Source organism: Ambystoma mexicanum, chromosome 2q, assembly GCF_040938575.1.
Source record: "Ambystoma mexicanum isolate Mex_15411 chromosome 2q, UKY_AmexF1_1, whole genome shotgun sequence".
Classification (NCBI taxonomy): domain Eukaryota; kingdom Metazoa; phylum Chordata; class Amphibia; order Caudata; family Ambystomatidae; genus Ambystoma; species Ambystoma mexicanum.
The window spans coordinates 448,654,363-448,681,443 of record NC_090924.1 but is presented as its reverse complement, the minus strand read 5'-3'; the positions used below and the strand labels follow the sequence as shown (position 1 = coordinate 448,681,443).

General features: G+C 42.3%; 1 protein-coding gene across 1 annotated transcript in view; it reads right to left on the bottom strand.

Annotated features, from left to right (window-relative positions):
* Positions 1-25,923, bottom strand: part of LOC138569503 (myosin-4-like) — a 32,741-nt gene extending 6,818 nt beyond the window's left edge. The window contains exons 1-28 of the mRNA XM_069647535.1: positions 25,838-25,923; positions 15,559-15,774; positions 15,305-15,448; positions 13,169-13,325; positions 13,056-13,083; positions 12,833-12,947; positions 12,652-12,744; positions 12,487-12,550; positions 12,298-12,396; positions 11,762-11,865; positions 10,787-10,925; positions 10,083-10,201; positions 9,530-9,679; positions 9,267-9,437; positions 8,877-9,183; positions 8,685-8,761; positions 7,771-7,858; positions 7,550-7,667; positions 7,129-7,252; positions 6,897-7,033; positions 6,554-6,809; positions 6,220-6,462; positions 5,939-6,115; positions 4,941-5,086; positions 4,350-4,440; positions 3,873-4,262; positions 3,658-3,784; positions 2,110-2,228 (exon numbers count right to left, since the gene is read on the bottom strand). Of these exons, the coding sequence (XP_069503636.1) occupies positions 2,110-2,228; positions 3,658-3,784; positions 3,873-4,262; positions 4,350-4,440; positions 4,941-5,086; positions 5,939-6,115; positions 6,220-6,462; positions 6,554-6,809; positions 6,897-7,033; positions 7,129-7,252; positions 7,550-7,667; positions 7,771-7,858; positions 8,685-8,761; positions 8,877-9,183; positions 9,267-9,437; positions 9,530-9,679; positions 10,083-10,201; positions 10,787-10,925; positions 11,762-11,865; positions 12,298-12,396; positions 12,487-12,550; positions 12,652-12,744; positions 12,833-12,947; positions 13,056-13,083; positions 13,169-13,325; positions 15,305-15,448; positions 15,559-15,759 (3,984 nt within the window). The 5' untranslated portion in view covers positions 15,760-15,774; positions 25,838-25,923. The remainder of the gene's footprint in view (positions 1-2,109; positions 2,229-3,657; positions 3,785-3,872; positions 4,263-4,349; positions 4,441-4,940; positions 5,087-5,938; positions 6,116-6,219; positions 6,463-6,553; positions 6,810-6,896; positions 7,034-7,128; positions 7,253-7,549; positions 7,668-7,770; positions 7,859-8,684; positions 8,762-8,876; positions 9,184-9,266; positions 9,438-9,529; positions 9,680-10,082; positions 10,202-10,786; positions 10,926-11,761; positions 11,866-12,297; positions 12,397-12,486; positions 12,551-12,651; positions 12,745-12,832; positions 12,948-13,055; positions 13,084-13,168; positions 13,326-15,304; positions 15,449-15,558; positions 15,775-25,837) is intronic.
* Positions 25,924-27,081: the final 1,158 nt, after the last annotated feature.

The window sequence follows — 27,081 nt, the reverse complement described above, 5'->3', positions numbered from 1 at the left end:
AAAATAATTTAAAAAAATAAATAATAACTATTTTGTAAATGTCCTTCCTACCTCAGTTAGGCCCACAGCTCAACTCAGTAGCTCATTATGTCCATCTTTTGACCGAATACATGTATGGGTATGCAGTCAGTATTTGGTAAGTCTTTCACATTTGATGGTTAGTCACATGAGCACCTCATTTGTAAACCTAAAGTGATTTGTTTAGCTTAGGCATAGGCCTCTAGGCCTATCCCAAGCAAAGGTATTATAATTGCGAGTACGCACATTGGCAAAATCATCTGCTGCAATATAATAATCATTCCCCATGATCATCATCGAACCTCCCAAAAGTTACCCAAACTGCAGTGAATTTAATATATGTTGGTCTTTTTCTTCTTTGTGTTGTTATTTCTCCAATTATTTATAGTATTGCCTCAGTGGAAATTAAAGTGGCTGGTTTTTTAGCATCTCATAGCCAATGGGGGTCAGAGGGATGTGAGTATGGCAGAAATAATCCCCAAATTCTTCTGGCGCTTTTTCTGTTTGTTATGATTTTGAACCATCCAGTCATAGTTCTTTGAGGTTACCCCCTCACAATGAAATATGTGAACAGTTCCAGGTCATGAGCTGGTGCTATTGAAGCCTTCTACGCATGCATACACATGGACAGCAGTACTTATCCCTGTCAATAAGTTGAGTATTGTTTTATCCCTGATTTGCCCCTGGACTTTGACATATACAGTTTCTTCTGTCAGCTGTGGCTTTTTTTTAAGACTGTTACCTAAACTCTCTTAACCTACCATGGTCCCATTGACCAATACTGCTCGGTCACCCTAACCCTAGAACCTTACATGCTGGTTTGCCGCCAAGGCGCTGCTGTGCAGGCAGCGTGAAGTCTGCGTTTTAGTCAGTGGTCAGTAACTGCGGATCTAAAAAGGATTAATCACAATATATGTGTTGCCTTTGGGTTTTGCTAATTTGGATATTCCTACCAGAGGTTGTGGGAACTTGAACAGTTGTAAACCAGCAGTTACCTGATACACAGTTATAAGATTAAAGTTCCATTATTTATCAATGGCTTGTAGATAAAGGCTGCATGAAAGTGACAGTCACTCCAGACCCTGCACCTCGACTGTCACTCGAGACCGAGACCCCTTGCAGTTCCATGTGCTGCGCTATCACCAAATGAAAGGAACACATTGGAACAGGTTCTTTCTTTTATTTAGGGTGAGTCAAGAGCAATGGCTTCGACATTTTAGGAAAAGTTAACAATCTCAATTTTCAGGCCTCCTTTGGATTTCCAATCCTGTTCTTCTTCCTTCCGTGTGTATGCATCTTTTCCCCCCATGTACTTATATTCTCACTTTTTAATTTACAGGAAAGCCCTCGGAAGTCATCATTGGAACTGTATGAAAGTCCCCACCTATGAGTAAATTACTCCTTCTATTTTGGGTATACTGCCCTCAGTGGTTCAGAGGGCAGCAAACATTGAATGTCTTTCTGGCTGCTCTGCTGTCAATATCAAAAAGAGAGCACTTAGTAATAAGTTGGTTGTTGTTGTTAACAACATGACACCTGTCCACACAGAAGTGGTACCAATAAGCCCAGTTTGAAAATCCATACCATTGTCAATGTCTTCATGGAGTTATTACATGCTAACTCCATCCGCCATCAATTCAACAATAACATTTGGTCATATTGGTTCAAAGGCCTGATCCTTAGTTTGAACCTGTTCTGATGTTGGGATAGGGATAATGATCTGAGAGACACCTTTTTATGCCTCATTGCTCTGTTACAGTGGTTTAATACAAGGTGAAGGAGGGCTGCTAAATGTTGTGAGTGGTCCCCAGATTCATCCATCCATAAATATATAGAGGCATTTTCTGTGTCGTTGCATGGGGTTGTATAGATAGGGGCTCCCCTGCATCTTGCTGTCTACAGGGACCCACGTGGTGTGCCCGCTCTATGATTCTTGTGTCTTGGCTTACCCTAGGCATTCTCTATCCAAGGGTGAAGTTACAATGATCTGCAGTGCTGTCACTATCAGGCAACGAAGCACAGGAGCACGTGTTGGTGACAATGTGCAATGCTTAGCTAAGATGGCACTCAGAGAATGCATGTGCTAGATACCTTTGTCTCCTCTTCAAGCTGCCTCTTCAGTTCTTCTGTCTGCTGGGTGAAGGCTTGTTTGCCTCGTGACAGTTGGGAAATCAAAGACTCTTTTTCTTCCAGCTGACGCGCAAACTCACCTTTAAGAAAAAGGTCAAACAAACTTCAAATATTTTAAATATTTCATGAGAATGTTAATTTGATTACATTTCCATATCATTAAAAAGTGTTTTGTTAAGCAATCCAACAGGAAACAGAAACACCTGTTGTGCTTAAATGGCCAGTGGGGGTGACTGCAAAAAAATCAGGTTGGGTTGGGGTTTTAAAAGGACGTTCAGACTATACAGATATCATCATATGTAAATTCTGAGAAGTTGACTGGATTCTAATATTCGAGGACTGGCATGCCTAGTGCTATTTGTCAAGCACTAACAGGCCAATGTATTATTATCTATTTCTATTTCTAAATCCCACCTCTATGACCATTACCATATGTCCCAAGTAAATAACATTAAGGGCCTCATTATCACCTATATTTCCCCTCATAGAAAATTATGCTTCAACAAAGAATTGCCGGTCAAATTGAGATATGTTTATGAGCTGGTTGATGAGCTGGACTTGAAAAGGGTGCACCCTATAACCAAATGACGTATTGCAAAGCGTGATGTATATCTGGTCACTAAACACTTTGGTAATGATGCTGGAGTGATCTGGACTTGGTTGGCTCTATGACTCTGAAATATGGTGAAAGCATGTGAATCATTGAGCATTAGGCATAAGGGAAATTAGTTCCTTTAATATAGGACTGATAGGGAGTTTGGCCGGTTGCATTTGTTTGCTGTTGGGGTTCAATTTTTGAGCCCATGCAGCTTTTTGCTTTGTTATTGGGAACAAATAAATCAATTTTACCATTGATAATTCCATAGTGCTGGCAGTAGTACAGGGTTACAATACGAGCAGACTGTTGCCACCAATTACAATTCTGATCCAATCTCATAATGATCTGTAGTGAACCTGAGTTAGCAATGTCCTGCATAGCTATTGGTCTACATAGGTATTTGTATCGCCTGGACAGTTGTCTATATCACCTCTCAACTCAAAGAGGGATGTGCTGGCCCATCAGCCTTAGCTCATCCATCTGTTTAAGGGGAAGAAAAAAATGCTCAAGTCCTTTAGGAAAAAGAGGTGGATCTGTGTCTTTTGCAGGGGTTCGGGTAGTGAAATAAGTTGTGCTGCCAGAATGAAAAAGGCCTGCCATCTTTGGTGGTATGGGCAGCTAGTGGGCTGTAAGTAGCAGAAAGTTGGCAAACTGGAGGCGGCGATAGTTGCAGAGTTAGGGATGTGCAGTCCCTCAGAATGGCCTGTGTACTATGGCGAATTATTTAAAATTATTATTTACTTATTGGAAACCAGTGTTGGTGGCCCCTTCTCACTGTCAGGTTTGATCTCCTGCACAGCATCCCAAAGCACATATTTAAATCTTTCTTAGTTGCACAGGATTTTTGCAAATGTTCTTTACCTGCATATGCTGTAGATTTCTACTTCAAAAGATTTAATTTTAATCCGTACCATTTTCAGTCTGGAAGCGTGCCTTCTGGGTGGTGAGGTCATTAATGAGACGCTGATGTTCGTCATGCTTTGCTTTAACCTCCCCGAGTTGGTCCTCCAATAAGCGACTCACTTTCTCCAGGTTGGCCTTTGGGACAAAAAAGGGTTGCTTAGTATAGGCCGACATAACACTAAAAGAAATCTGCAGATAAGAATATTGCTTCACAGCTGCTTACCTTGGACTTGGAAACATTCTCCATGTTGCTGGCGAGGTCATCGATTTCCATCTTGAATTCGCTCTTCTCTTTCTCCAGCTTCTGTTTGACCCGCTGCAGGTTATCAATCTGTTCCCCAAGTTCTGCAACGCTGTCGGCATGCTTCTTACGGAGGGCAGCAGCGGTAGCTTCATGCTGCAGAGTGGACTCTTCCAAGTCCCGTCTCAATTTCTGGAACTCTGCTTCACGCTTCTTGTTCATTTCAATCTGGGCTGAAGTGGCTCCACCAGCTTCTTCCAACCTTTCACTGATTTCTTCCAGTTCCCTGGAGAGATCGGACCTCTGTTTCTCAACCTTAGCACGAGCTGCACGCTCAGCTTCAATTTCTTCTTCAAGTTCTTCAATGCGAGCCTATGATATTACATTATTACATTCTATAAAAAACATTTTGATCTTCTCATAACTTAATTGAGCAATGTGATTTCAACTCATCAATACCTGAAGTTCTTTGATTTTCTTCTGCAGCTGGGCTCCCAGGGACTGCTCATCCTCAATCTTGCTCTGATATTGACTTAATTCAAAATCTTTCCTATTTTCAGAAAACAAATCTATTACTATGCTTAACTGTGTTTCTATAACCATGTTCATTTAGCACTCATAATCATTTTTCCCTGTTAGAACATGTAAAATACTAGTGTTGAGTCATATAATTAATTGTATATTAAACAAGTAGTGTATCCTTTCTGACAACAAGTTCTGCTATTGGATGAAAAGGCAGCACGTGTATGCTGTAAAAGTTGCTACAAGGCCAAAAGACACATTTAGAGTTTATAAGATTGAACCATTCACTGTAGCAAAGGGTTTGAATATAAAATATGTAAGCTATGTGACCGGTAAGGCAGCTCAGTGATCCAATGCATCGACTACACAGACCTATAAAGCCGTCGGGTCACAGTTTCGTCCTCGTGAAGTCTATTTAGTTTATACCAATTTAATGTCCACAAGGCACCATATTACTGATCAATAACATGATGAAATAATAACATCTGCAGATCAGTGTTCCCCCCCTTTAGTACACTGAATACTCACTTTTTCAGTTTTTCATCACTTTGCTGTTTATCGTTTTCTAGATCCATCACGCTTTCCTGGGAGAGCTTGAGATCACCTTCAAGCTTCCTCTTAGATCTCTCAAGGTCCATGCGAAGCTTCTTCTCTTGTTCCAAGGAGCCTTCAAGCTGTGTATTGTAAAACATCTCTTGTATAATATGATGACATAGAAAGTTGGTCTTCATTCATTATAAACACTGTCATATTCTTCCAATGAGTGACTGCCTACTGTCCTACTGGGCATATGACTGTTGTGTAACATTTGTATCAAATGTATTGGTTTGAAGTGGATAGGGTTTCTGATCTTTGCTAGCATATGCAGAACATGATTTATGAATGCAATGGTTTGTTTTCCTTGTTTTACTTTAATATAGCAGCCCATCAACCGCACACAACGAGGTGGATCTGCACACCAAGAAACTGCTCCCCAGTGTGTGACAGAAGACCAGGAAAAGGGCACGGCAGCCACTGGGCCAGTGCATGGGTTTGTGTTGCATCAGACAAAGTGGCTGTCTGTTGCCCGCACACCCCTGGAATTGGGACAGAGTTTCTCTTTGTAGAATCAACCTGGTACATTTGGTGCCAGCTAACTAGGGTGGCCTTGTCACAGAGCTAGTCCTGGCTTGAGGGCGGTATCAACCACTTTTAATTATGAAGCAATGAACAACACAATGCTGAAATTAGCATTAATCAGAATATGTCACGTGTAAAAACATTTAGACGTGAATATTGATTTTTCATTTACCACTTATTTTTTCCTGTGAATTTGGCAGATGTGAGAAGATAGCACAGCTTGGTAAAAGTAGGACTAAAACCAATATTTCTATTTAAATTCTTCACCATTCACACCGCAGAATCCCAGAATTATTGTACAATGTCCATGACTCATGACCTGAGGTTTAGATTGGATTATAGAGTATATTATATACACACACAAATACAGATACAGATACACGTATGTATTTTACAATCATACTTACATCATCCACTTGCTGTTCCAGCTTAGTTTTGGCTTTTGTCAGGGTGCTGACTTTGTCTTCCTCTGCTTGGAGGTCATCCAGGGTTTGCTGATGAGCCTCCTGGAGAGCTTTCTTCTCCTTAGAAACCTTTGCAATGTTCTCATCGAGAACTGCCATTTCCTCAGTAAGGTTTTTAACCTGGAAACATACAAATAGATTGAAGGTAAGTCAGTTGTCCTCAGATGTTCACTTTATTTGTATCAATAGAACAGTGTACATATGTTTAATTTCAACCTGTTTACCTTGTTTTCCGTGGCATGCTTTTCCTTCTCTACTTTGGCTAGAGTGAGCTCAAGGTCATCAATATCTTTCTTTAGCTCAGAGCACTCATCCTCCAGTTTCCTCTTTTTGGCCGTCAGCTCAGCATTACTTTCCTCCTCATCTTCAAGTCTTTCCGTCAGCTCCTTGACTTTAGCCTCCAGCTGAATTTTATTCTTGATGAGACCTTCGCATCTTTCTTCTGCATCAGCTATGTTTTCACTTTCCTAATTCATTAATACATGGAAATGTGTTAGATATATTTTCTTACGTGAAAGTTAAGTTGTTCATAGTTTATATGTATTCTTTTTTACACACCGATTGGACTTGTAAAGCAAGATCATTCTTCTCCTGCAGAAGAGCCACCATCTTCTCCTCTAGTTCTTTCTTTCTTGCTTCAGACTTTGCCAAAGCTTCCTTTGTCTTTTCAAACTCTTCCTTCATGTTCGCCATCTCCTTCTCTGTCTCCGCACTCTGCAGGAGAGGCTTAATCTTAAAGTAAAGCTTCATCCATGGCCAGGTTTTGACATTCATGAAGGACCTGACATTGTACTGAATAGAAAATATGGCTTCTCTGTTGAGGGACACATCACAAATAGGTTAACTTAAAGCCCAGGGCATAGTGGTTAAGTGAGAGTTCCTTACGCATGTCAGTTAATACCTTCTCTCCATCATCTTCTTGAATTCTACTCTCATGAGGAACCCTCTGCAAGCAGCCTGCGTGCGGGTGATGAGCTCTGCCAGCTTTTCATCTCGCATCTCCTCTAGAGTACCCAGGAGGCCAGCTTTGAAGAACACCTTTAATAAATAAGGGGAGAATAAATACATTCCCACCAGCAACATTCCAAATCCGCATATTTATTAATTAGATTATTTAGAAGATGATATGTTACCTTTGTGTGTCCAAATCTATACTGGGTATGATCAACATCGATGGAACCTAGCAACTTCTCGCTCGCCTTCTTGCTGTCAATAAACTGTCCTTCTGGAATAGCACTTGCATTCAGCACTTTGTACCTTAAAAATATTATTCTCCAGGTTAATTCCATATTAAGAACAAATCCTTCTGTAAATATTAGTTTGATTAAATAAATGACAAAACTGCAAAAACGGCAGTTTATCACTTCAATTGTTTTTTTAATGCAACACTAAAAGAGTGCCATAACATATTACACACGTTCCATAGCATTGCACATTGGCATCTCCTTTGCTTTTGTGTAACCTTGTGATTTCAAAGTACTTAACATAATTATGTAGAGTTGTTGACCGGTTTTATTCTCAGTTTTGAACTGTATTCATATGCAGAATGTTTACCTCTGCTTAAAGTCACCGTAAAGGATCCTGCTTGGGAACCCCTTTCTGCAGATTCTGATGCCCTCTAACACACCATTACATCTCAGCTGGTGGATCAGCAGGTGGTTGTCCATTACACCTGGAAGAAGAAGGTAAAGTCTCATCAGTTCATTTAATTCTACTGAACTGCGAAGCAATATTGCAATTCTGTATATGGCTCAACCACTTCAGAGTCGTTCTACCTGGGGTTTTTGTCTCATTTGGAATCAGACAACGCACAAAGTGGGGGTGAGTGCTCCTCAGGTTAGTCATCAGCTTGCCCAAGTTTTCCTGTAGTAATGAGAATATAATTGTCTTCAAACAAAGCAACACAAACTAGGACTATATGCCTTAAACATTCGGATCAGAAACATTATTTTGACATTGGTATTTTGTATTTTCTGTTGGGAACTTGGAGGGTGTGCAAAATGTGCACCACATTGGATAACATATACATTTCACTTTAATTTGCAAAGGTTTACTTTTGTGATAGCACTGTTGGTTTACATAAGACAAACTCAACACTTCAATCAGCCTGCCATTGGGTAACAGGCCTCAGGAGAGCTGCAGAGACCCCACCACAGGCCGAGCCCCTGGCCTACTGTTCATGCCAGCCTTTCCCTTTATTTCCATCTATACTTGTCTTATTTTCGTTCCTATCTCAAAGAAAGTAAGAATAAGAGAATGAAAGGAGGGATAGGGTATTGAACAGAAGGAAAGAAATACAGAATGGACAGGAAAGGAAATAGAGATGGGTGGAAGAAACTAATGAGTGAAGGAAAGGAAAGTCTGGCACTGACTCCGGACTTCAGGCTAAATCAGTGGTGCACACTCTATGTACACATTAAAAAGAACATCTTTGGGCAGAAATACCCCTTCCCACTAACACTGTTGTGCGCAGAATGCGAGAACCCGTAGTGTTAAATTAGCACTGCCTAAAATTGTTTATGGGCAATCACTATGTTTCTAAACGTTGCTAATCCAGACAAACTGTATATGCTAGTTACCACCATTTTCTGCACATTTTAAGGGGTCAGGCCCCTGTTGTACTGAAGAACTCTGCATTTTACTGTAGGACGAATTATAACATTCATGTAGGTTTATCTGCAAAACTCACTCTGAACAAAGCAGACACAGTCTGGAAGGAACCCCCCTTCTTCTTCTTTCCACTCTTTCCACCAGCAGCGGCGGCCTCTGGGATGTGAAAGTAACACATATAATCCATGCATCAGAAATTCAGCAAAACCTACATTCTTTGTGAATGGTGCTGATGTCTAATTTTTAAAATGCATAAGAAGGGAATATTTACCAACTTCAGCAGCAGTAGCTGTGTAAAGCATGGCCAGCAGTTTAACTGAGGACTTCTGATACAGCTGAATAACAGATTCATTCAGTGGATCCTTGTTCTTCTCCAGCCAGCCGGTGATGTTGTAATCCACAGTGCCAGCGTAGTGCACCAGGGAGAAATGAGCTTCAGCCTTTCCTTTGCCTGGCTTGGGTTTCTCAAAGCACTTGCATTTGCCCAGATGCTGATCATACAGCTTGTTCTTGAAGGAGGTGTCTGTGGACTTGGGGAACATGCACTCCTCTTCAAGGATGGAGAAGATACCCATGGGCTAAAATATAAAAGATATGTGAGCCGTGGGCGTAGTTCCGAAGGATATATACACCCCCAGCCATACTTTAGAAAGGGACCCACCTTCTCAATAAGCTCAATGCAAGCAGCCAGATCCATCCCGAAGTCAATGAACTCCCAGTCAATGCCTTCCTTTTTGTATTCCTCTTGTTCCAGGACGAACATGTGGTGGTTAAAAAACTGTTGCAGTTTCTCATTGGTGAAGTTGATACACAGCTGTTCTAAGGTGTTGAACTGCAAAGTAATGCAAACGTGTCATGTCATTGGCTATCCATTGTTATCCCAATTCTACCAGTACCTCATCTAGCTCAAGATTCCAAACTCACATCAAAGATCTCAAAGCCGGCAATATCCAGGACACCAATGTAGTACTGTCGGGCTTGTTTGGTGTCCAGCTGTTGATTGATACGAATCACCATCCACAAGAAGAGCTTCTCATAAACAGACTTGGAGAGGGCACCAATGGAGTTATAGACCTGGTGTAGGAAGGGTTACAGCTGTGAGCATCACACAGAGCACAGTCTAAACAGTAACACATGTTCATATTTAGATTTATTTTTATTTGTAAAGCGCAACCAACCCCAAAGGCATCTGGGCGCTATTCATACAGCTTACAAACATAATAATAAAAATAAAGATCAGTAATAATGCGCATCAATGTTACATACAAAAATTTACAAATATACATCAGTAACATTACAAAATAGACAAGGTTACATATATAAAAAGGGAGGTGATTGTGTTCAATTGGTGTAATTATTTATACAACCAAGTTGAGGTCTTGCTCATGGAGCCAGACTTTAACCTTTTTTCTGAATATATTTTTATTTAATAAGCACTGTGTTATCAAGCATATGGGGAGAAGTGATGTAGATATACCTGATTAACAGTTTGTCCCTTGGTGACAAATTCATTGCCGACCTTCACTCTTGGGTAGCACAGCGCTTTCAACAAGTCAGCTGAGTTCAGACCCATCAGATAAGCAATTTTGTCAGCAACTACAAGTAGAAAAGAGGTTGTATAGTATATCATGGCTGTTCCTCGCATTTGTCAACTGAATATGCCATTATACCCTTCTGCCAATTTTACTTTAGATTTTGGGGTATTTATAAAGGCAGTGTGTGTGCCATTTTGATGCTGGTGTATGCAGATGTTTACCATTTAGTAGTTATTAAGAACAACTGGCGGTACATTTTGAAAATTAGTTAATACCATACAACTGGCTGGCCACTAACTGCATGGACATATTATACAGTAATTGCCACATTGATAAGACATTGGAATGAAGAGCTGTGCCTTTGTTCTCCTGTGCAATGACAATATCCTCAATGCCTCTATAAATTATCCGAGCACACGTTCACTCTGCTAAATTGCTTTTTAGTCCCATCGGCATCAGGGAATCAACTGCTCTCAATGCAAGTCCCTCTGATTCTTGAGTACTGCTATCTTTCTCCCTCAATTATGCCTCCACTTTTGTCAGTGTGTTTATTTAGACAAGTTAAAAACTATCTTGGTAATTAGAATCATCATGAAATTACTGTCTGCAATCTGTTTCTCTACATTAGCACCACTGGGGACCTCACCATCTGTGCCATCAGGCTCAGCCTGCTCCTCACGCTGCTTCTGCTTGAATTTCATGTTTCCGTGGTGCATCACTGCGCCGGTCATCTTGTAGATGCCGATCTTTTCATCTTGGTTGAAACCCAGGATATCGATGGCACTCTGTGGAGAAACCAGGCACACACTATTTTGCCTATTCCCAAATGAACATGTTTCAGGCAACTGATGTGTGTTGTTACTTTGCACTTTTTTAAATGTATTTTGTTTGTAATGGGCGAACGGAGCACCAAGCGCCTGTGCGATGTACCCAGATAACATGTACAGTTAAACAGAGAAAACAGAATAAAATCATGAAGATCATAATATCAAATCTTCATAAAACTATTTCATTTACACATAAAATATCACATACAAGAATATTAGCCCCAAACAAAAATGCACCACCTAAAAGACCTGAGCTCACTGCCAAGTCTTCGGAACCTTACTGAAGTCTAATAAATCCAGTCAATGAGGTAAAGCAACTTGCAGGGTATATAAGAAGGTAACACAAGCCCCTGAAAATGATGCTATTAGTGAGGAGGCCAGCGAAACCGGGAGACCTCGAACCGGAACACGTACCATCTCCACAGCAGCTACATGTCTGCAGTGACCAACCTCCTTGCCAAAGAATTTGGGGTTCACTATGCACTACATTCTGGCCTAAAATGGCAACCTTAAAACAAATATTTGCTCCCAATAAAAGCAAGTGGAGCTGTATGAGGCTAGAGTAGATCTGACTGATCTTCCCTGCCGTAGCGACGAAACTTCCTGAAGTATGTGGGACGGCCTTCAGGGGAAGTTCTCACGGATATCCCTGATTTACTTAGAAGAGAAATTTACAAAGCCTTTGCAACTTGCAAGAGAGGTTTTGGAGACGCTGGTTGAACGAAGAGAGCACTGTTTGCTTTCAATGTTTCTTATGCACTAAGGCACTATGACATTTGTGTAATGTAACTTACATCTGTTGCCATGAGCTCCTCTTGGTCATCGATACTCTTCACCACAATCTCCCCCTGACTGATGGTCGGAAAGTCGTATGGGTTGGTGGTGATGAGAAGCATTTCTGTGAAGGAGAAACCATTGAGTGAGTGGATTCCTACAGTAAGATCCTGACCATGAATTACAATGAATGCTCCATATGCAAACAACATATTCCACCTTTAATCATGTAGCAGAAACATTGCAGCTATCCAGAATCATTGCAGATCACACCATCCCTCTTTTGTGCATTGTGTTGGTGGTGGGAATAATTGTGAAACTCAAGCTTTTCCCACATGTCCTATTTATTAGGGCTCAACACCTAGTCAATATGAATAATACTATCTACCCATCAGTTCGCCACCACTTTTTACTCTAGCCCAATTGTAGCAGAGAGCAGAACTCCACATCTAGTGAGCAAAAGTGCATCTTCTTTGTTGTTGACACTAAAATTACATTCACTTGACACAGAGTGATACAGACGACATGGAGCTGGAAATCCATGCCATGGACTTACCAACAAGCTCTGGCTTTTTGTTGGTCATGACTTGATAGAAGATGTGGTAGCTCCTCTCGGCTGACAGCTGGAATGTTACTCTGGATTTTTCCAGTAGGTCTGTTAAATGATAGAAAGTTCAAACACATCGTTATACTTTTCTTGGAGATATATTCAAACATATCTGAGGATTTTACTTTCAACTCTTACATGTTTCAATGTCTGCGGAAGCCAGTTTTCCTGTAGTTCCAAAATGGATTCGGATAAATTTACCCTAGAGAGTAAACAGCGACAGTGTCTTCAGAGCTATAAACAGGAGATAGTCAACTGTGGTTTCAAAAATGAAACAGAAATAAATAAACCTGGAAGACTTACAAAACGAGATGAGTTGTCATTCCTCACAGTCTTGGCATTACCAAAGGCTTCCAGCAGTGGGTTGGCCTGGATGATTTGATCCTCCAGAGTTCCCTATTTGAAGAAAAATGCAAAGTAAATGACCTAATGTTACACATACATTATTAGAAGCTGTAAATATTCATTATAGAGAATCACAAACCTGCATCTTGCCACTTGTGGCGGCTTCCTTTTTCTTCTCACCAGACACTGCAATTGTTGCAAAGTACTGGATGACACGCTTGGTATTCACAGTCTTTCCTGCACCGGATTCTCCACTGGAGATACAAGCGGAAAATTGATTTTAACATAACGCGGATCACCAGCATAAAACTTGTCCTGCAATTCAGGCACAAAGATATTCTAGTAATAAATGTTTAACTCACGTAATCAAGACAGACTGGTTTTCACGATCTGTTTGAATTAAATAGATTAAGAAATGTAAGTGTTGGGTAATAAAGATACACATCAAAAAGAGGGACACAAGGTAAAGCTTTACCTGTCAACATGAACTGATAGGCGTTATCAGAGATGGAGAAGATGTGAGGTGGGGCCTCCTGGCGCTTCTTGCCTCTGTAAGCAGAGACCACCTCAGGGTTGTACACAGGCAGCCACTTGTAGGGGTTCACAGTGGCACAGAACAGGCCAGAGTAGGTCTGAAATGGAAGAAGGCAATATTAGAAAAACTGAGGCAAACCTAATTTTCTAACTTATGTTATAGCTATACAGCTCAGGCTCACATTTCTCTTTATTATCATAATAATTACTAATGTTCACGCGTATTCCATGCACTCTGTCCCGCTGGAGCTCTTCTCTAAATTAAGTCTTATTATGCCTCTTCTCTTCATTTGTGCTTTTGATCTGGATCATCAATCTTGAGCTTCGCTAGTACTCCATGGTCTGAATTAAGTCTCATCCCTGTATTCCGTAGTGTTCACTGTCACTCATGGTTGCTTGTGCTTAGGACAGCTGCCTTAGCGGGTGACACCAGCTCCTATAAAGTACTCATAGCATTGCAACCAGCCGATAGTATCCAAAGCATTCTCATCCCTGAACCTTTTTGAACCCTCTATCTAATTTTCCTCTGTAAGTAAGGTTTTTTGCTTAAAAGGCAAGCTCTCTGACACACAAGAAATGAATGTGTTGTTATAGAGTGTATAGGTGCTAGTGGAAACAATAGTGTCCTTGGTTTCAACCATATCATATACAAAGGTCATATTGAAAGATTGCAATAAGTGTTTTCAATTTCGACACAAGAATATTTGATGAATTCTGAGATACAACCATGAGAAAATTGGCTGTCATTGCATGCTCTTAGATGGATGGTTGGCGACCAAGGAAGCAGGGAGGGCTTACATTGACTGGTCTCTCGCTAGCCTGTTGCAACAATCAGAGGAAACTGATTTACAAAGCTTTTTCCAATGGAATTGTACCATTGGGAACACTTTTGTAAATCCGGCCCATAATGCAGTATTTCTATAGCCCTCTGGTTGCAGTCTTACTATCAGTCTGTCAGAATCAGAAATATCCTTGTTTTGCATCCAGAGTTAGCAGTGGCAGTCAGGAGAAACCCACGAAAAGTGACTGTCAGCAGGTACTTGCCCAGGATCAGAAAACACACACACCACGTGGGGAATCCGGAAATCTAAAGGCAGAGAGTACCTACATGTGCCAAACCGGCATACATGCATGATTCTCTTGCAAATGGTTCTGTGATGTAATGTAGTAAAACTGAAGTAGGCAGAACTTTAAACTTAAAGCATAGTCGGGAGAAAGAGTTCTGGGATCAAAGCATAGTGAGAAGAAAGGGTTCTGGGATCATGAATCCAGCAAGCAGAAATGGGGACGTGTTACAGAGAAACAAGCACATGTTTCAGCTAAGACATGGAGTGATTTGAAGAAATTAGTCCACGATTTCACTGTGTGATGTCAGAAGCCTAATGTTACATGGAAAACATGTTGTGAAAAATCAACAAATAAGTTATTCTGTTCTACCTTTTCCCTAAACCTGAAGAGGACTATTCAGTTCACAAAGAAGTTACTATTACCTTCTATGTGAATTGAATTGCTCTCCCTATATTCAAGTTAGGAGTAAGGCAGTGATACTCCAGAGTAACTTCTTTGTGAATCTGCCCTATCAATGTTAACAAAAATGGGTAGGAGTCCCCTCCATATGAGCAATGGGCTGAGGACGGGCTGTCTTTTGAGAACATGATCGGGTGTCCTTGAAATCGCAAAAGATTAGCATATCAGATTTTTCAGACACGGCTCTCTGTCATACAGTGCACAGTCTTGTATTATGTTTGGCACTTTTCAGTTGGTAATAAGTTGTAAAGTAGGGTACGACGTCCTTTCATTGTGGATGTTTTTTCCCAGGGTTTTTTACCTCGATTTGCGTTTTTTTTTCGAAAAAAATATCGCATTTTTTAGAAAATTAGGGTTTGGGGGGGAATCCCACCAACAATAATGAAAAAAAATGTCGATGGTTTTTTTCATTAAAACAATCGCGGTAAAAAAACGCGAAAATACATGCCGCAATGAAATTACATGGAACCGTAAAGTAGGAGAGGTACAGTGTATGCAGATAGGTAGGGATGTGTCTGGCTGTCATCTATGGGTTTGTCATCGTACTTACGTAGATCATCCAGGCTGCGTATCGCTCAGCGAGGTTATACAGCACAGAGGGTTCATTCAGATGGGTCATTATGACCATGTCTTCAATCTTATCGTACTTGGGAGGATTCTGAGGGTAGACCTGAGTGTCTTTGACTGTTACAGTCTGAAAAGAAGCAAAGACAAGCAAAGTTAATAGTGGGGACAGGCAGTGTCTTGTGAGTGTATCATGGTATGCACGTTTCTCAATTATCATTCATGTGATATGCTTCTTACCCGTCCATCATCGGTCTTGACGGTGACTTTGCCACCCTCTCGGGCCGTGATCATTCCCTTTACAAAGAGTTCTTTTTCATCATCCACGTAACAGCTGTTCTTGGCATCAAATGGCCTGTTCTGGGCTTCCAGACGTTCCTTGTCAGACTTACGCAGGTACTGCGCAGCCTCCCCAAAGACCGCCATTTCTGAGTCCCCCATGGCTGCCGACTGTTACTACAGAGATTAGAAACAAAATTGGGCTAATTAAATATTAGTAGATTATATTTTCTAAATTGATCCACTTTTACAATAAAATCAAAGAGGATAACTAAAATGAGTGCATGTGATTGATTAGTGGGTTGTTAAACATTTCCAAACATTGCATGCTGCCACTGTACACCTCAGTGCATCTCAAGTAACTACAATCTCAGGGGTATGGTGCCTTTTAACATTAACCTGCTTTTTAATCTGACTCTCGTCAGGAAAGTACGCATTTGTTGCGATGTGCCCATATGTTCAGGGGCCTGTGTGTCTTTTGTTGCTCTTCTCAGTCGGGTTCCCTCTTGGCAGGTCGCGATTTCACTAAATGACCACCACATTGGCAGTAACTCCATGATGCCTTACTTGTGTATCGCTGCAGAGTGGCCAGGATTGATGGTGCAGGGAGAGGCTGAACGGCCATCTCCAATGAGCTGGTGTTATTTTTATTGCTGGGCAACAAAGAGGAGTTTGCTTTATGCCAATGACGTCGACACCCAAAGCTTTACATTCAAAATGTCATATATGCTCCAAAAGTATTATTTCCCAGTGTATGATTTACAAAAAATATTTGTTCAGATCATTCACCCTCGCCCTTTTTTTGTTTTGTTTAGGCTATTAGGTATGTCTTAAGCACCACCTTTATGTTTTGCTATCCAATATGTATACTGCGCCCACCACCACAGTAGGGGTCTTACGGCACCTGCACCTTTCCTGAGGGTGTGTATAGTGTCTTTTCCCGGGTCTCACAGACCTCAGTTTGTGGAGTGAGGAAGCAGGTTGAGAGGGGATAAGAAGGGATAGGCCAGTAGACAAACCACTTCAGTAAGGCAAAAAACGTGTCGTAAAAGGAGAGGTAATTTGGTGTAGTTATGGATGCATGTTTTACATGAGATTATCAAGGTTGTGGAGGTCGTTCTAAAGTAAAGGCTTTTATGTGATGGCAAAATATAGATGTCTGGTACAAGAAGCGGTTGATGCCTGGCTGCCTTATCCAAAACGAATGGACTAGTGTTCATTTAGGAGGGAGATGGAATGTGAGTGGGCACATAAAGCTCGTGGCCGTTGCTTGGTTATTTATCCACCCATTGACTAGCTATGGTCATGCTAAACCTTACACCCATTCCCAACCATCATTACCTGTCCATCACCTCCGGAAACACATCCTCCTGAGATCTCTTTGAGCCATTTTTATCAGGGCCTGCTAGCGTTATTTCTAACCAGTATTCTGAGAGGTAATGGATTAATTACAGCTGTAAATGTGCTATTGGTGCAATAATGGACTTAACCAGGTGTGCATGCTATTGGTGCAATATTGGACTTAACCAGGTATGCGTTCAGCCACTTTAATTATAAGCAGTATATGCCCCCCCCTTCTTGCACTGCAGTCCTATTGAATAAAGCATCGGCAATGCCAACAGTTGGTGCTTCGGTATAGGTATTAGACATTTGCCAGTCACTGCTTTCATTTACCAAGACACACACTATTTTCCAGTACCATTAGGGCAGTGCCTTGCACATGTCTTCCCCATGCCTACACAAAAGCCATAACTATTGGTATGGCCAATGCATCTTTTTGAAGAAATCTAGAATATTCATGAAGGGAAAATTGATAAAGCGTGTGTATGAGCAAAATTCGAGTGCACACGTAATGCGTACATGCTGGCAGTCTACACCCTGTTACTATAGGCGATTCATGCATTTTACTAGGGAACTCCAGATGCCATAGTGAAACATATGCTTCTCTGTTTCCTACCTGTGCAAATCACTAGGGACCAGCCACAGTAACACAAGGACTGAGAATTTGTCAGCAGTTTATTTAGTATGAGTTGAAGATCTCCACAAACGCTGCTACAGAACATGCCTCGTACTATGATGGGAAAAGGTGTGAATGGAATGGATTGAATGTGCATCACGTGTTGTACAATTGTGCATCATGAACATGCTTATTAGACAGCGCACATGCTGAGGTTATGCATATTGAGGTTGGCTGCTTGAGCAAGGCACGCAGGCAACGCAGGTGCAGAGGCCCTCTGAGTGCATCAATTTACAGTCCCTTCCACAGTGACTGCCATACAGTGGTTGCTTGGTCATGGAGGGCAGGTGGATATGGAGGCCTTTTCAGGGCATCAATATACTGCCCTTGCCACTGTGAATGCCATACAATGGCTTTGCTGCAGGTGGTCTTCCGGCTTTGTTGGTGGACCTGCTCGTTACCTGATGTATGCATGAGATGTGTGCATGCATTTTCATGATGTGGCAACACATGACCTGCACAGCTTGCCTCTTTTACTCACAGATTTTCGGACTTACATTATGGGTTACTGGACATACGCAACAGAGCGGCCATCTTGCTATATGATATGATATGATAGTTTATATAGCGCCTATACACAATGTGCTTCAAAGCACTTCAAGGCAGGGGAGGGAACAAGGGAAAATACAATGACATTCTTACAGGCAATGAACAGTAAGGATGTGAAATTAACTACCATACTCAGCCTGACGACATTTTAGATAGTGCAAGAGCTAAGAAATAGATTTGGAAGGGAGGGGGCGAGTGGGAAGGAAATGGAAACAGACAGGTGACTACCGTACTTGGCCTGACAGCATTTCTGGTAGAGCCGGGGATAACAAAAGGTGAGGGAGAGGGGTGCAGAAAGGGAGGGGAGGAACAAAACAAGCGACTATCGTACTAGGCCTGATGACATTTCAGATAGTGCTGGAGGGGGGGGGGAACAAGTAAGGTGAGGGGGAGGTGGGAGGGGACAGAGGGGTTTGCTCTCATACTTGGTCCAGGGACAATTCTGATAGAGCAAGTGCATAGAAGAAAGTGAGGGGAGGAGATAGGAAAAGGGAGAGGAGGAGAGAACCGAGAGTAAGCAGTCAAAAAGAGTGGAGAAGCAAGAGGGGAGAGCAAATACAATTGCAGAAGTCCGTTGTAACACATAAAGTTGCAAGTCTGGATAGAAGATCAGGATGGGAACAGCATGATTCAGGGCCACCATGAGAAAGGGCAGCGCACCGTGAATCAATGAAGTCCATAAAAGTCAAATCCACCATTGGCCACAAGGCGGCGATGGTGAAACCAGAATGTATCAGGACAAACTCCTGCAGAAGTAGGCTGGAGGGGGTTAGGGTGAGCAGGGTAGAAGAATCAAGCAAAACAGGCAAATCCTGTGTGCGAGAAGGGGGGGCACAAGGGAACATCATGGGGGGACCAGAGGGGTGGGGATGGCCTGTGGGGTCAGAGGGAGTAAACACATGTTGATGCATGCATACCTGCTGTCTGAGCAGGGGTACGGGCCCTGGATCCTCCTGGTCCGAACAGGTCCAAACAGAAATTGCCCTTTGCTTCGACTGCCCTTCACTTCAGACACCCAGGCAAGAGACGCCCTTGATCTAAGATTTAAGAGGAGGAAGGAAGACGCAGGGCTAAGAAGGTGGGTGGGGCTTGGGCCAGGTGACCAAGATCCACTTGCACCTGCTCCCCATCTGCAAAGGAAAAGAGGCTTGAGGGCTCATTAAGTAGGGAAAAAGAGCGGCAACCAGGAAGGCACTAGGTGGGCAGGGCTTGCTAAGTGGGGAAAAAGAGCGGCAACTAGGAAGGCACCAGGTGGGCGGGGCTTGCTCAGTGGGGAACAAGAGCGGCAACCAGGAAGACACCAGGTGGGCGGGGCTTGCTAAGTGGGGAAAAAGAGCGGCAACCAGGAAGGCACCAGGTGGGTGAAGCTTAGGCCAGGTGACCAAGATCCACTTGCACCTGCTCCCCATCGGCAAAGGAAAAGAGGCTTTAATGGTTTAAACTAGTAGATACAGGTTTAGACTCTTAATATCCTAACTTAGAAGCAGTCCTTCGTGGTAAGAATGGTGAACCTTTTTAGAATTAGTTGGTCTGTGGAATTGCAATACATTTGTAGCGAATGTATTAGTTCTATGCTTATTGGTTACATTTCATTTGATGGTTTCTTATAATTTTAGAACTCTGATGATGGTTTGGCAATACAGGGATACTAGATCCACATAGGTTACGTCATTTGACTGGAATTTAGAGAGGACGATTACAGTATGAACTGAATTGGTGAGATATACATATGGAAAAGCATCTTCACAGGTTAGTGTTATATCGAATAAATTTGGTTAACCATCTGGTTATGATGAAGTATTAGTAGTCTTGAGTTTCATATATTGTTTATTAGGAATGACGTTCAGAATCTCCTGAATATGGGGCAGGGATCCCGAAATGCCTAAAGAGGTTCCTATGCACATAGATTTGAGGAACTGTATCTGGCCACTGACTCTGGAAATGCAATGGGCCTAATTCACAGAGCGTTTTTCAATGGGATTGCACCAATATCTTTTGAGGAAAAAGAAATCTTGAATTGTATCTAAGCTCTATGTATACATATATGTGGAGACTTATATGATCACGCTGCAGATGTGTTGTTAATACTGCAATCATTATTTGTTTGTGGTTTCTCTATTTTTTCTTGGATTGTATTGTACCTTTGTGGTAGGAAAATTAAACCAAAAAAAGTTTTTCTGGAACTTAAATCCTTATTTGCTAAAATGACTGTGTTAATGTGTTTTTTTTTTTAAAGATAATTTTGGAAACACGCACATTAACATCCCAAACTACAAATGAGGAATAGGTGACTTCACTGTTTTTAATAATTTGGAAGGGTCATACACCCTATAGCAGTCCGTTTGCGATCCTTCTGAGGAAGGAGGAATTAGTTGTTCTCGTCGACTTTAGGCACACATGCAGAAAAAGGAACCAATGTTACTCAATCTGCTGTTATTGTTGCCAACAGAATTCTTTAAGATCCCAGGACCGACTGTTGAGACAACTCGTTTTCAAAACATGCACCCAATATCTCACTCTCAACATAATTGCGAGGATCATTGATGTGCACTATGCCTCACAATGTGAGCTTGCATTGTGCAAAGTGGAATGTGTCATCATTGTCGAGGACACACATATTTTAGTTCAGGTGAGTAGATTTGGGGGTGGCTAGCAGAACTATTCCCGGGCAGATCGCAGTTCCCATATGAAATCCTGCTATGCTATGTTTTAAGCTTCTGTGTGTGTGGTGGCTGCACTACACATTTACATCTCCAAATGTAGCTTTATGGAAACTGGGTCCCTGCAGGTTCAGCACTCCCACCACTGCCCACTTGGTCCATATGCTGCTGTTACAATTGAGCTTAGTTATGCCATGGATTTCTTGGCTTTGCTCTAAATGCCACCCCAACACGCCCATTACCTGGCGCGAGAGTTAGATATTTCATTCAGATCAAACATGGAGTTCTTCAAGGCTGGTCGCGTGTATTTTTAAATACATTAAAAACAACAGTCTTAAAATTTAATTAAGGTAAGATATTGTATTTTTGAAGCTTCCAGTGACGCAGAATGCTTGCCCAAAAACAAATCGGGTTGAATGGCCATTTAAAAGAAGGGAAATCAGAGAAGCAGCCACGTGAACAAAATGCGTTTTACCTAGAGTGATAGTATGTCATGTACGTGTGAGAGTGAGGGGCGGGGGGAGTCTTCATTCCTGAGAGCTTCTGTTCGTTACTGGCTGGTGTGATTTCTTTATTCTACTTATTTGCACTACTGAGGAGCGGCAGGAGATGTTAGGGAGAGTATATCTCCCCAGTAAACATGGCCACCAGTCCAACGTTTACCTGGACATAGAGAAAGATCTGAGCCAAGGGAAAGGGAGGGAAACCTTGCCAACAGTGCTTATGCTTCTATGACGGGTAGTTGATGTAACCCGTCCAGCACGGGTTCTCTGCTGTTAAATCATTCCTTAAACCCAGACTTTCAAACATGGAAAAGCGGCTCTACCCACCACCTAGTTCAAAAATAAGCATCCTGACTCTGGCCATGTGAAGACGAAGTTCCATTTCACAGGCATTCTTACTCTCTACAAATTCAAAACTAGTCGCACAGTGTGTATGTCAAACATCTGTTTCTTCTAAAGTAAAGAGTTGTACGACAACTGCTGGAGGAAGGGACCCACGCCGTCCTAATATCTTGCCAAACAAAATGTGATCTTCCAGGCAAATGAAATTCTCTAATGGCACACCAAGCATCTAGCAGTCATTAGGAGGGTGCACATGGAGCGCAGGGTTATGTGAAACTGTGTGCACGGGAGACTGTGCTCTACTGGTGTGCAGTAGGAATGCAAGTGACACGTATATTGAGTATCTCTGGTTTCATCTTTTATTTATGTATTGTCTAGTTGTGTGAAGTGGGACTGAACTATAAATACATTACTAAGTTACTACATTACTACTTAGTTAGCATTGTGAACATTAGCCTGCGTCACATCTAGATAGGATTGTGATTGTTAGCAATGCTACACTTAGAATTGTGAACATTAGCCTACGCCAAACCAAGACAGGATTGTGAATGTTCGCAATTCTGCACTTAGTTAGAACTGTGAATATTGGGTGATTGTTAGCAATGCTGCACTTAGCATTGTGAACATTAGCCTGCGTTGCATCTAGATAGGATTGTGATTGGTAGCAATGCTGCATTTAGTTAGATTTGTAAACAGTAGCCTGCATCACTTATAGATAGGATCGTGAATGTTAACAATGCCGCACTGGTTAGAATTGTGAGCATTAGCCTATGCCAGACCCAGACAGGATTGTGAACGTTACAATGCCTCTCTTAGTTAGAACTGTGAACTTTAGCCTACGCCAGAACCATACTAGATTGTGAGTGTTAGCAATGGCGCACTTGGTTGGAATTGTGAACGTTGGCCTACGCCAGACCCGGATAGGATTGTGAATGTTAACAATGCCACACTTCCTTAGAATTGTGAACATTAGCCTGCCCAGAGCCTTACTAGATTGTGAATGTTAGCAATGCCACACCTAGTCATATTTGTAAAAAGTAGCCTGCGTCACTTCTAGATAGTATTCTGAATGTTAGCAATGCCACACTTGGTAGACTTGTGAACATTAGCCTGCGCCAGAACCAGACATGATTCTGAATGTTAAGAATGCCACACTTCCGCATTCAGTTAGAACCGTGAACATTAGCCGGCCGCAGTCCCATACTAGATTGTGAAGGTTGGTGACACTTGGCTGGAATTGTGAACATTAGCCTGCGCCGGACCCGGACAGGACTGTGAATGTTGACAACACCGCACTCGGTTAGAAGTGTGAACATTAGCCCGCGCCAGACCCTGACACGATTGTGAACGTTAGCCTGAGTCGCTTCTTGATAGAAATGCAAATGTTGGCATGTCCCACACTTGGGTGGAGCTGTGAACATTAGCCTGAATCGCATCTGGATAGAAATGGGAATGTACATTTTAACATGCCCCACATGTGTATAACTGCTTTCCTGCTTCCCATGCTGTTGCTATATATCTGTATCCCCCCCTCCTGTCACTGTAAGCCCAGCCCCATGTCCGTGTGTCGCCCTGTTCCCTGCCTTGCTGTTCATGTGCCCGGCCCCGGCGCTTTAAAGATAACCACCATATCACATCACTATGCTCACTCTCTACTTTACACCATCATTCAACTAGAACACAGCTATATCCCTGACTAATTCGGCCTAGCTGTTCACATACGAATACGACCCCATGAACACCTCATCACTCTAATAAAACACTGCTAGCCAAGCACATTCCAGCCTAGTTGCTCACATATGCGTCCTTCAGGCCTACCGCAGCCAGACCCCAGTCAGGGTGTCCGCCCACCATGCTGCACATATTCAACTGATATATTCAGCACCGCACATAACGCTAGGATGCAGCTACCATCAGGCAATTACATTCAGCTGCACACATAACTGGTTCACCCACGCACCCTATGACTCTACCTCTCTCAACTGACCAGAACTACGGTTCCAGTAAGCGTTCAACCTACCAGCGCTTTGAGGTCATACCAATGATATATAGAGCGATATCTAAATGCCAAGTTTCATTACATAACTAAGGAATGTATGTATGTAAGTGACAGTAGAGGTAAAGGAAAAGTGGGGGGAGGGGCTATATGGGGTTCCTAGCAGGTAGGGGTTAGTATATGCTAGCCCTGAATCCGAGTCCATAGCTGGGGTGGAGGGTGGCGCGGTGAAGCCAGCTGCTAATGTTGGGGGGTGGGCGGGAACCTTACAGGCTAACTGTAAAGGGCATTCTGAGAGACGGTGCAATGCCCCCTATGTACCACAAAGTTTCTAATGTCCCACATTGCCATTTACCACCATATATGCCGGGGACATTTCAATATGACCCCGTTTTGCCACTCAACAGTAATCTGCATGTGAAGTGGCTTAATACAACTGCAAAGTATAACTATTGAAAAGCTAGTAATGCCGACAAACCAGGGCCTGGTTTTCTCACCTAACATTACTAGAGAGAAGCAAATGGTGACGAAACCGCTCATATTCTGTAGTCCCAGTTTAGCTCACCGTTGGGCATGCTCGTACAGCACTTGTAAGATTGTTCACGTTATAAATGCAGTACTACAAGTACCATAATGCAATGTGAGGAAAGCCGAACAGTGAGAACTGGCACATTATGTTACATCTAATAGGAGACAACTTGAGAAGGCCCTACAATGCCCTATGGGTTATACTACTTTTAAGACTTAAATACAGAAGAGCCTCTGTGATTAAGTCGCTATTTTTAATTCCTAATATGGCACATGCTTGTTACTTATTGCCATTATGTGACAGTACACAGTGCCACAAAAAGTGGTTTATTTTATGATTCCATTTACTTTGCGGGTAGAAAATTCAAACCCCACCTTGGGCTTTAAAATTCATGTCTGAATAGCATTGCAAAGTACCAAACATTAGCCTGCAGAGAAGACGTGTGTTGAGAGAATAGGGTCCCTCCCACACTATATTCATAACTCATCAGGGTCTCTGCTGCAGCAGCCCCTTATTAGAAAAGCGCTTCTTAAAGCACTGAATGCGTGGGAAAGACCCCACTATTGTTGTTCCTACGGTCCGGGTAGACGCAATTTGACAATAATTGTGTTAACATTATTGGAGGGCTTCAGCCCTGCTAGCCATTGGCTTGGTAGTGAGGGGGTGTCATGGATGGAAGGAAAGTAGGAATGGAAAAGAGGGATACAAATACGCTATCAGTAAGTAACCAGAGTATGAGGACAGTAGAGGTAGACATGCACTGTTAAGGGTTTGTGTTGATCTAAGTGACAAGTGCAGTGATGCAGCGGTAAATGAATGTTAAAAAAATGTCTTAACCAAGTGTGTATTCCCCCCTTCATTTATGAGCAATTTGTCTCCTCACATTTGTTCCTTCGCTAAAGTCGTGTTTCAAACATGTTTTGTTATTTGACCTCATCTCAGTAATGTGGTACAAATTACTGAGATGCGGTCTATTAGCATGATTATGCTTGTTGGTTCATGAAAGTCCAGGTTATCTGCGCCCCACTATCAATGCTGTCATTGCTTCAGTCACTTTAGACCGTGTCGGTCACCATTACAGGGTGTCCCAAAAAACAAAAAAAGGAAGTAACAATGGGACACGTATCCTTCTTACCCACGAAGGCGTTAGACACGTTCTGTTGTTCTGTTAAACCGCAGTGGGCCCATGCACCAAATGATGAATTCTAAAGTATCACTAAATATTTTGGCGGCGATGAGACCATGCCTGTCGGGTTGGCCTCGCCGCGGGACGTCTCTTCTTGCACGGCCTTCCCTTTGCGCTACGCTCCGGGCCTGCGAGGCATGAACTGGGCTGTGGCCTTTGATGAGCTCACCCTGCTGCAGCTGTGCATTAATGCGATATATGAAGATCCGCTCGTATCGTGTGAATGTATTTATAACGGAGCATCCCGAGACCAGCAGATATATGTCTGTGCAACCATCAGCCCTTCCTACACGTCCCTGTGAAACGCACTTATAAATCCGTCCCGCCACGTGTAAATCTTAATTAAAGGCTTTGCATTTGCATCAGATCTAGTGCATGATGTCCGCCGCTCTGTTGTGTCATTATTGATGACCGAAAGCTTTGCTATCATTTCCCCTTTTAAAAAAAACACGTCTTACCTGACAGTGCCACTCCGTGAAGATGAAAAGCCGGCCCCGTACCCCTGGAAAGAGGAGCAAAGAATAGAAGTCAATTAGAAAGCTTGCCAGAAAAAGTCAGGATTTCTTCTTACGTTTCTACTACTTTCAACCATTTCTATTTTTCGTTAAATTATCTATTTTTTTGCAGAAGGTTTCTGAGGGAGTGAGTTAGTGAGTACGTGAACATGAACACGAGAGTTCGATGGCAAAGGATGGATGGCGGCACAGGACACATGTATTTACACTGGATGTAAAAAACAACAACAGTTAATGAAGGTTTGCATGGAGAGTGTCTGCACTTACCGAACTTCTGAAGCTTCTGTAATGTGGAACTCGGCCCTCCCTTCTTTTATAGGCGTTTCATCTGCTGGCTCAGCACCGTGCTCTTTCACTCATGGAATTTAGGCGCATGCCAGTATATGTTGCAGAAGCCTAATGCAGTAATATCTACGGTTCTATCTATAAATAACCGGTATAATTAAACATGATCGTTGGTGCCAAGTGACGGCCTGCTACAGCGGTAGCCCATTCGCACATTGGAGGTTCTCAAGTGATGTGATGCACGGTATAGTTGTCATTAGAGAGCATGTGCTTAAGCCTGGAATCCCGACGGGCAGAGCATCGTTTACAATCGTAAAATGCCAGACTACTATTTAATGCTGCAAAGGAATCTCACCCTATGTCTTGCTGCATGCCGGGGACCATTCATCTAATGAGGCATGCATGTAGGCGAAATATACCTGTTTTTTTATTGTTACCTGCTCTCAGAGTCGGTCTGTTTTAAAAAAGAAAAAGACTGCACTTGCTTTCCATTTGAGAGACCCAAAAGATGACCTTCTAGCAGTCTTGATGCCCTTCGCCATATGGTAGAGTATATGGAGCGTTCAGGTTTGGACTCTTGCTGCCAATGGACCCTCTAGAAATGAAAGGTTCACCAGCCACCTTATATGTTTATTCCAGGATTCCAGACTATAGTTAGTCCTTTTAAACTCAGCTTGTTTTCCAGTTGTAACGTCACGGTTATTGGCGAGGCACTTGACCGTAGTACATGAAACTACTCACACACATTGTTTTTACAGATTATATTGTATAATATTTTAGCTATAACTCCTCCTCTGTGTCTTCAGTAAATTTACAAGCTCATTTTGGACCTCACGAACAAAATGGGCGAAACTATATTTTCTGGGGTAGGCAAACACTCCCAACAGTACAGTATGGTCCAT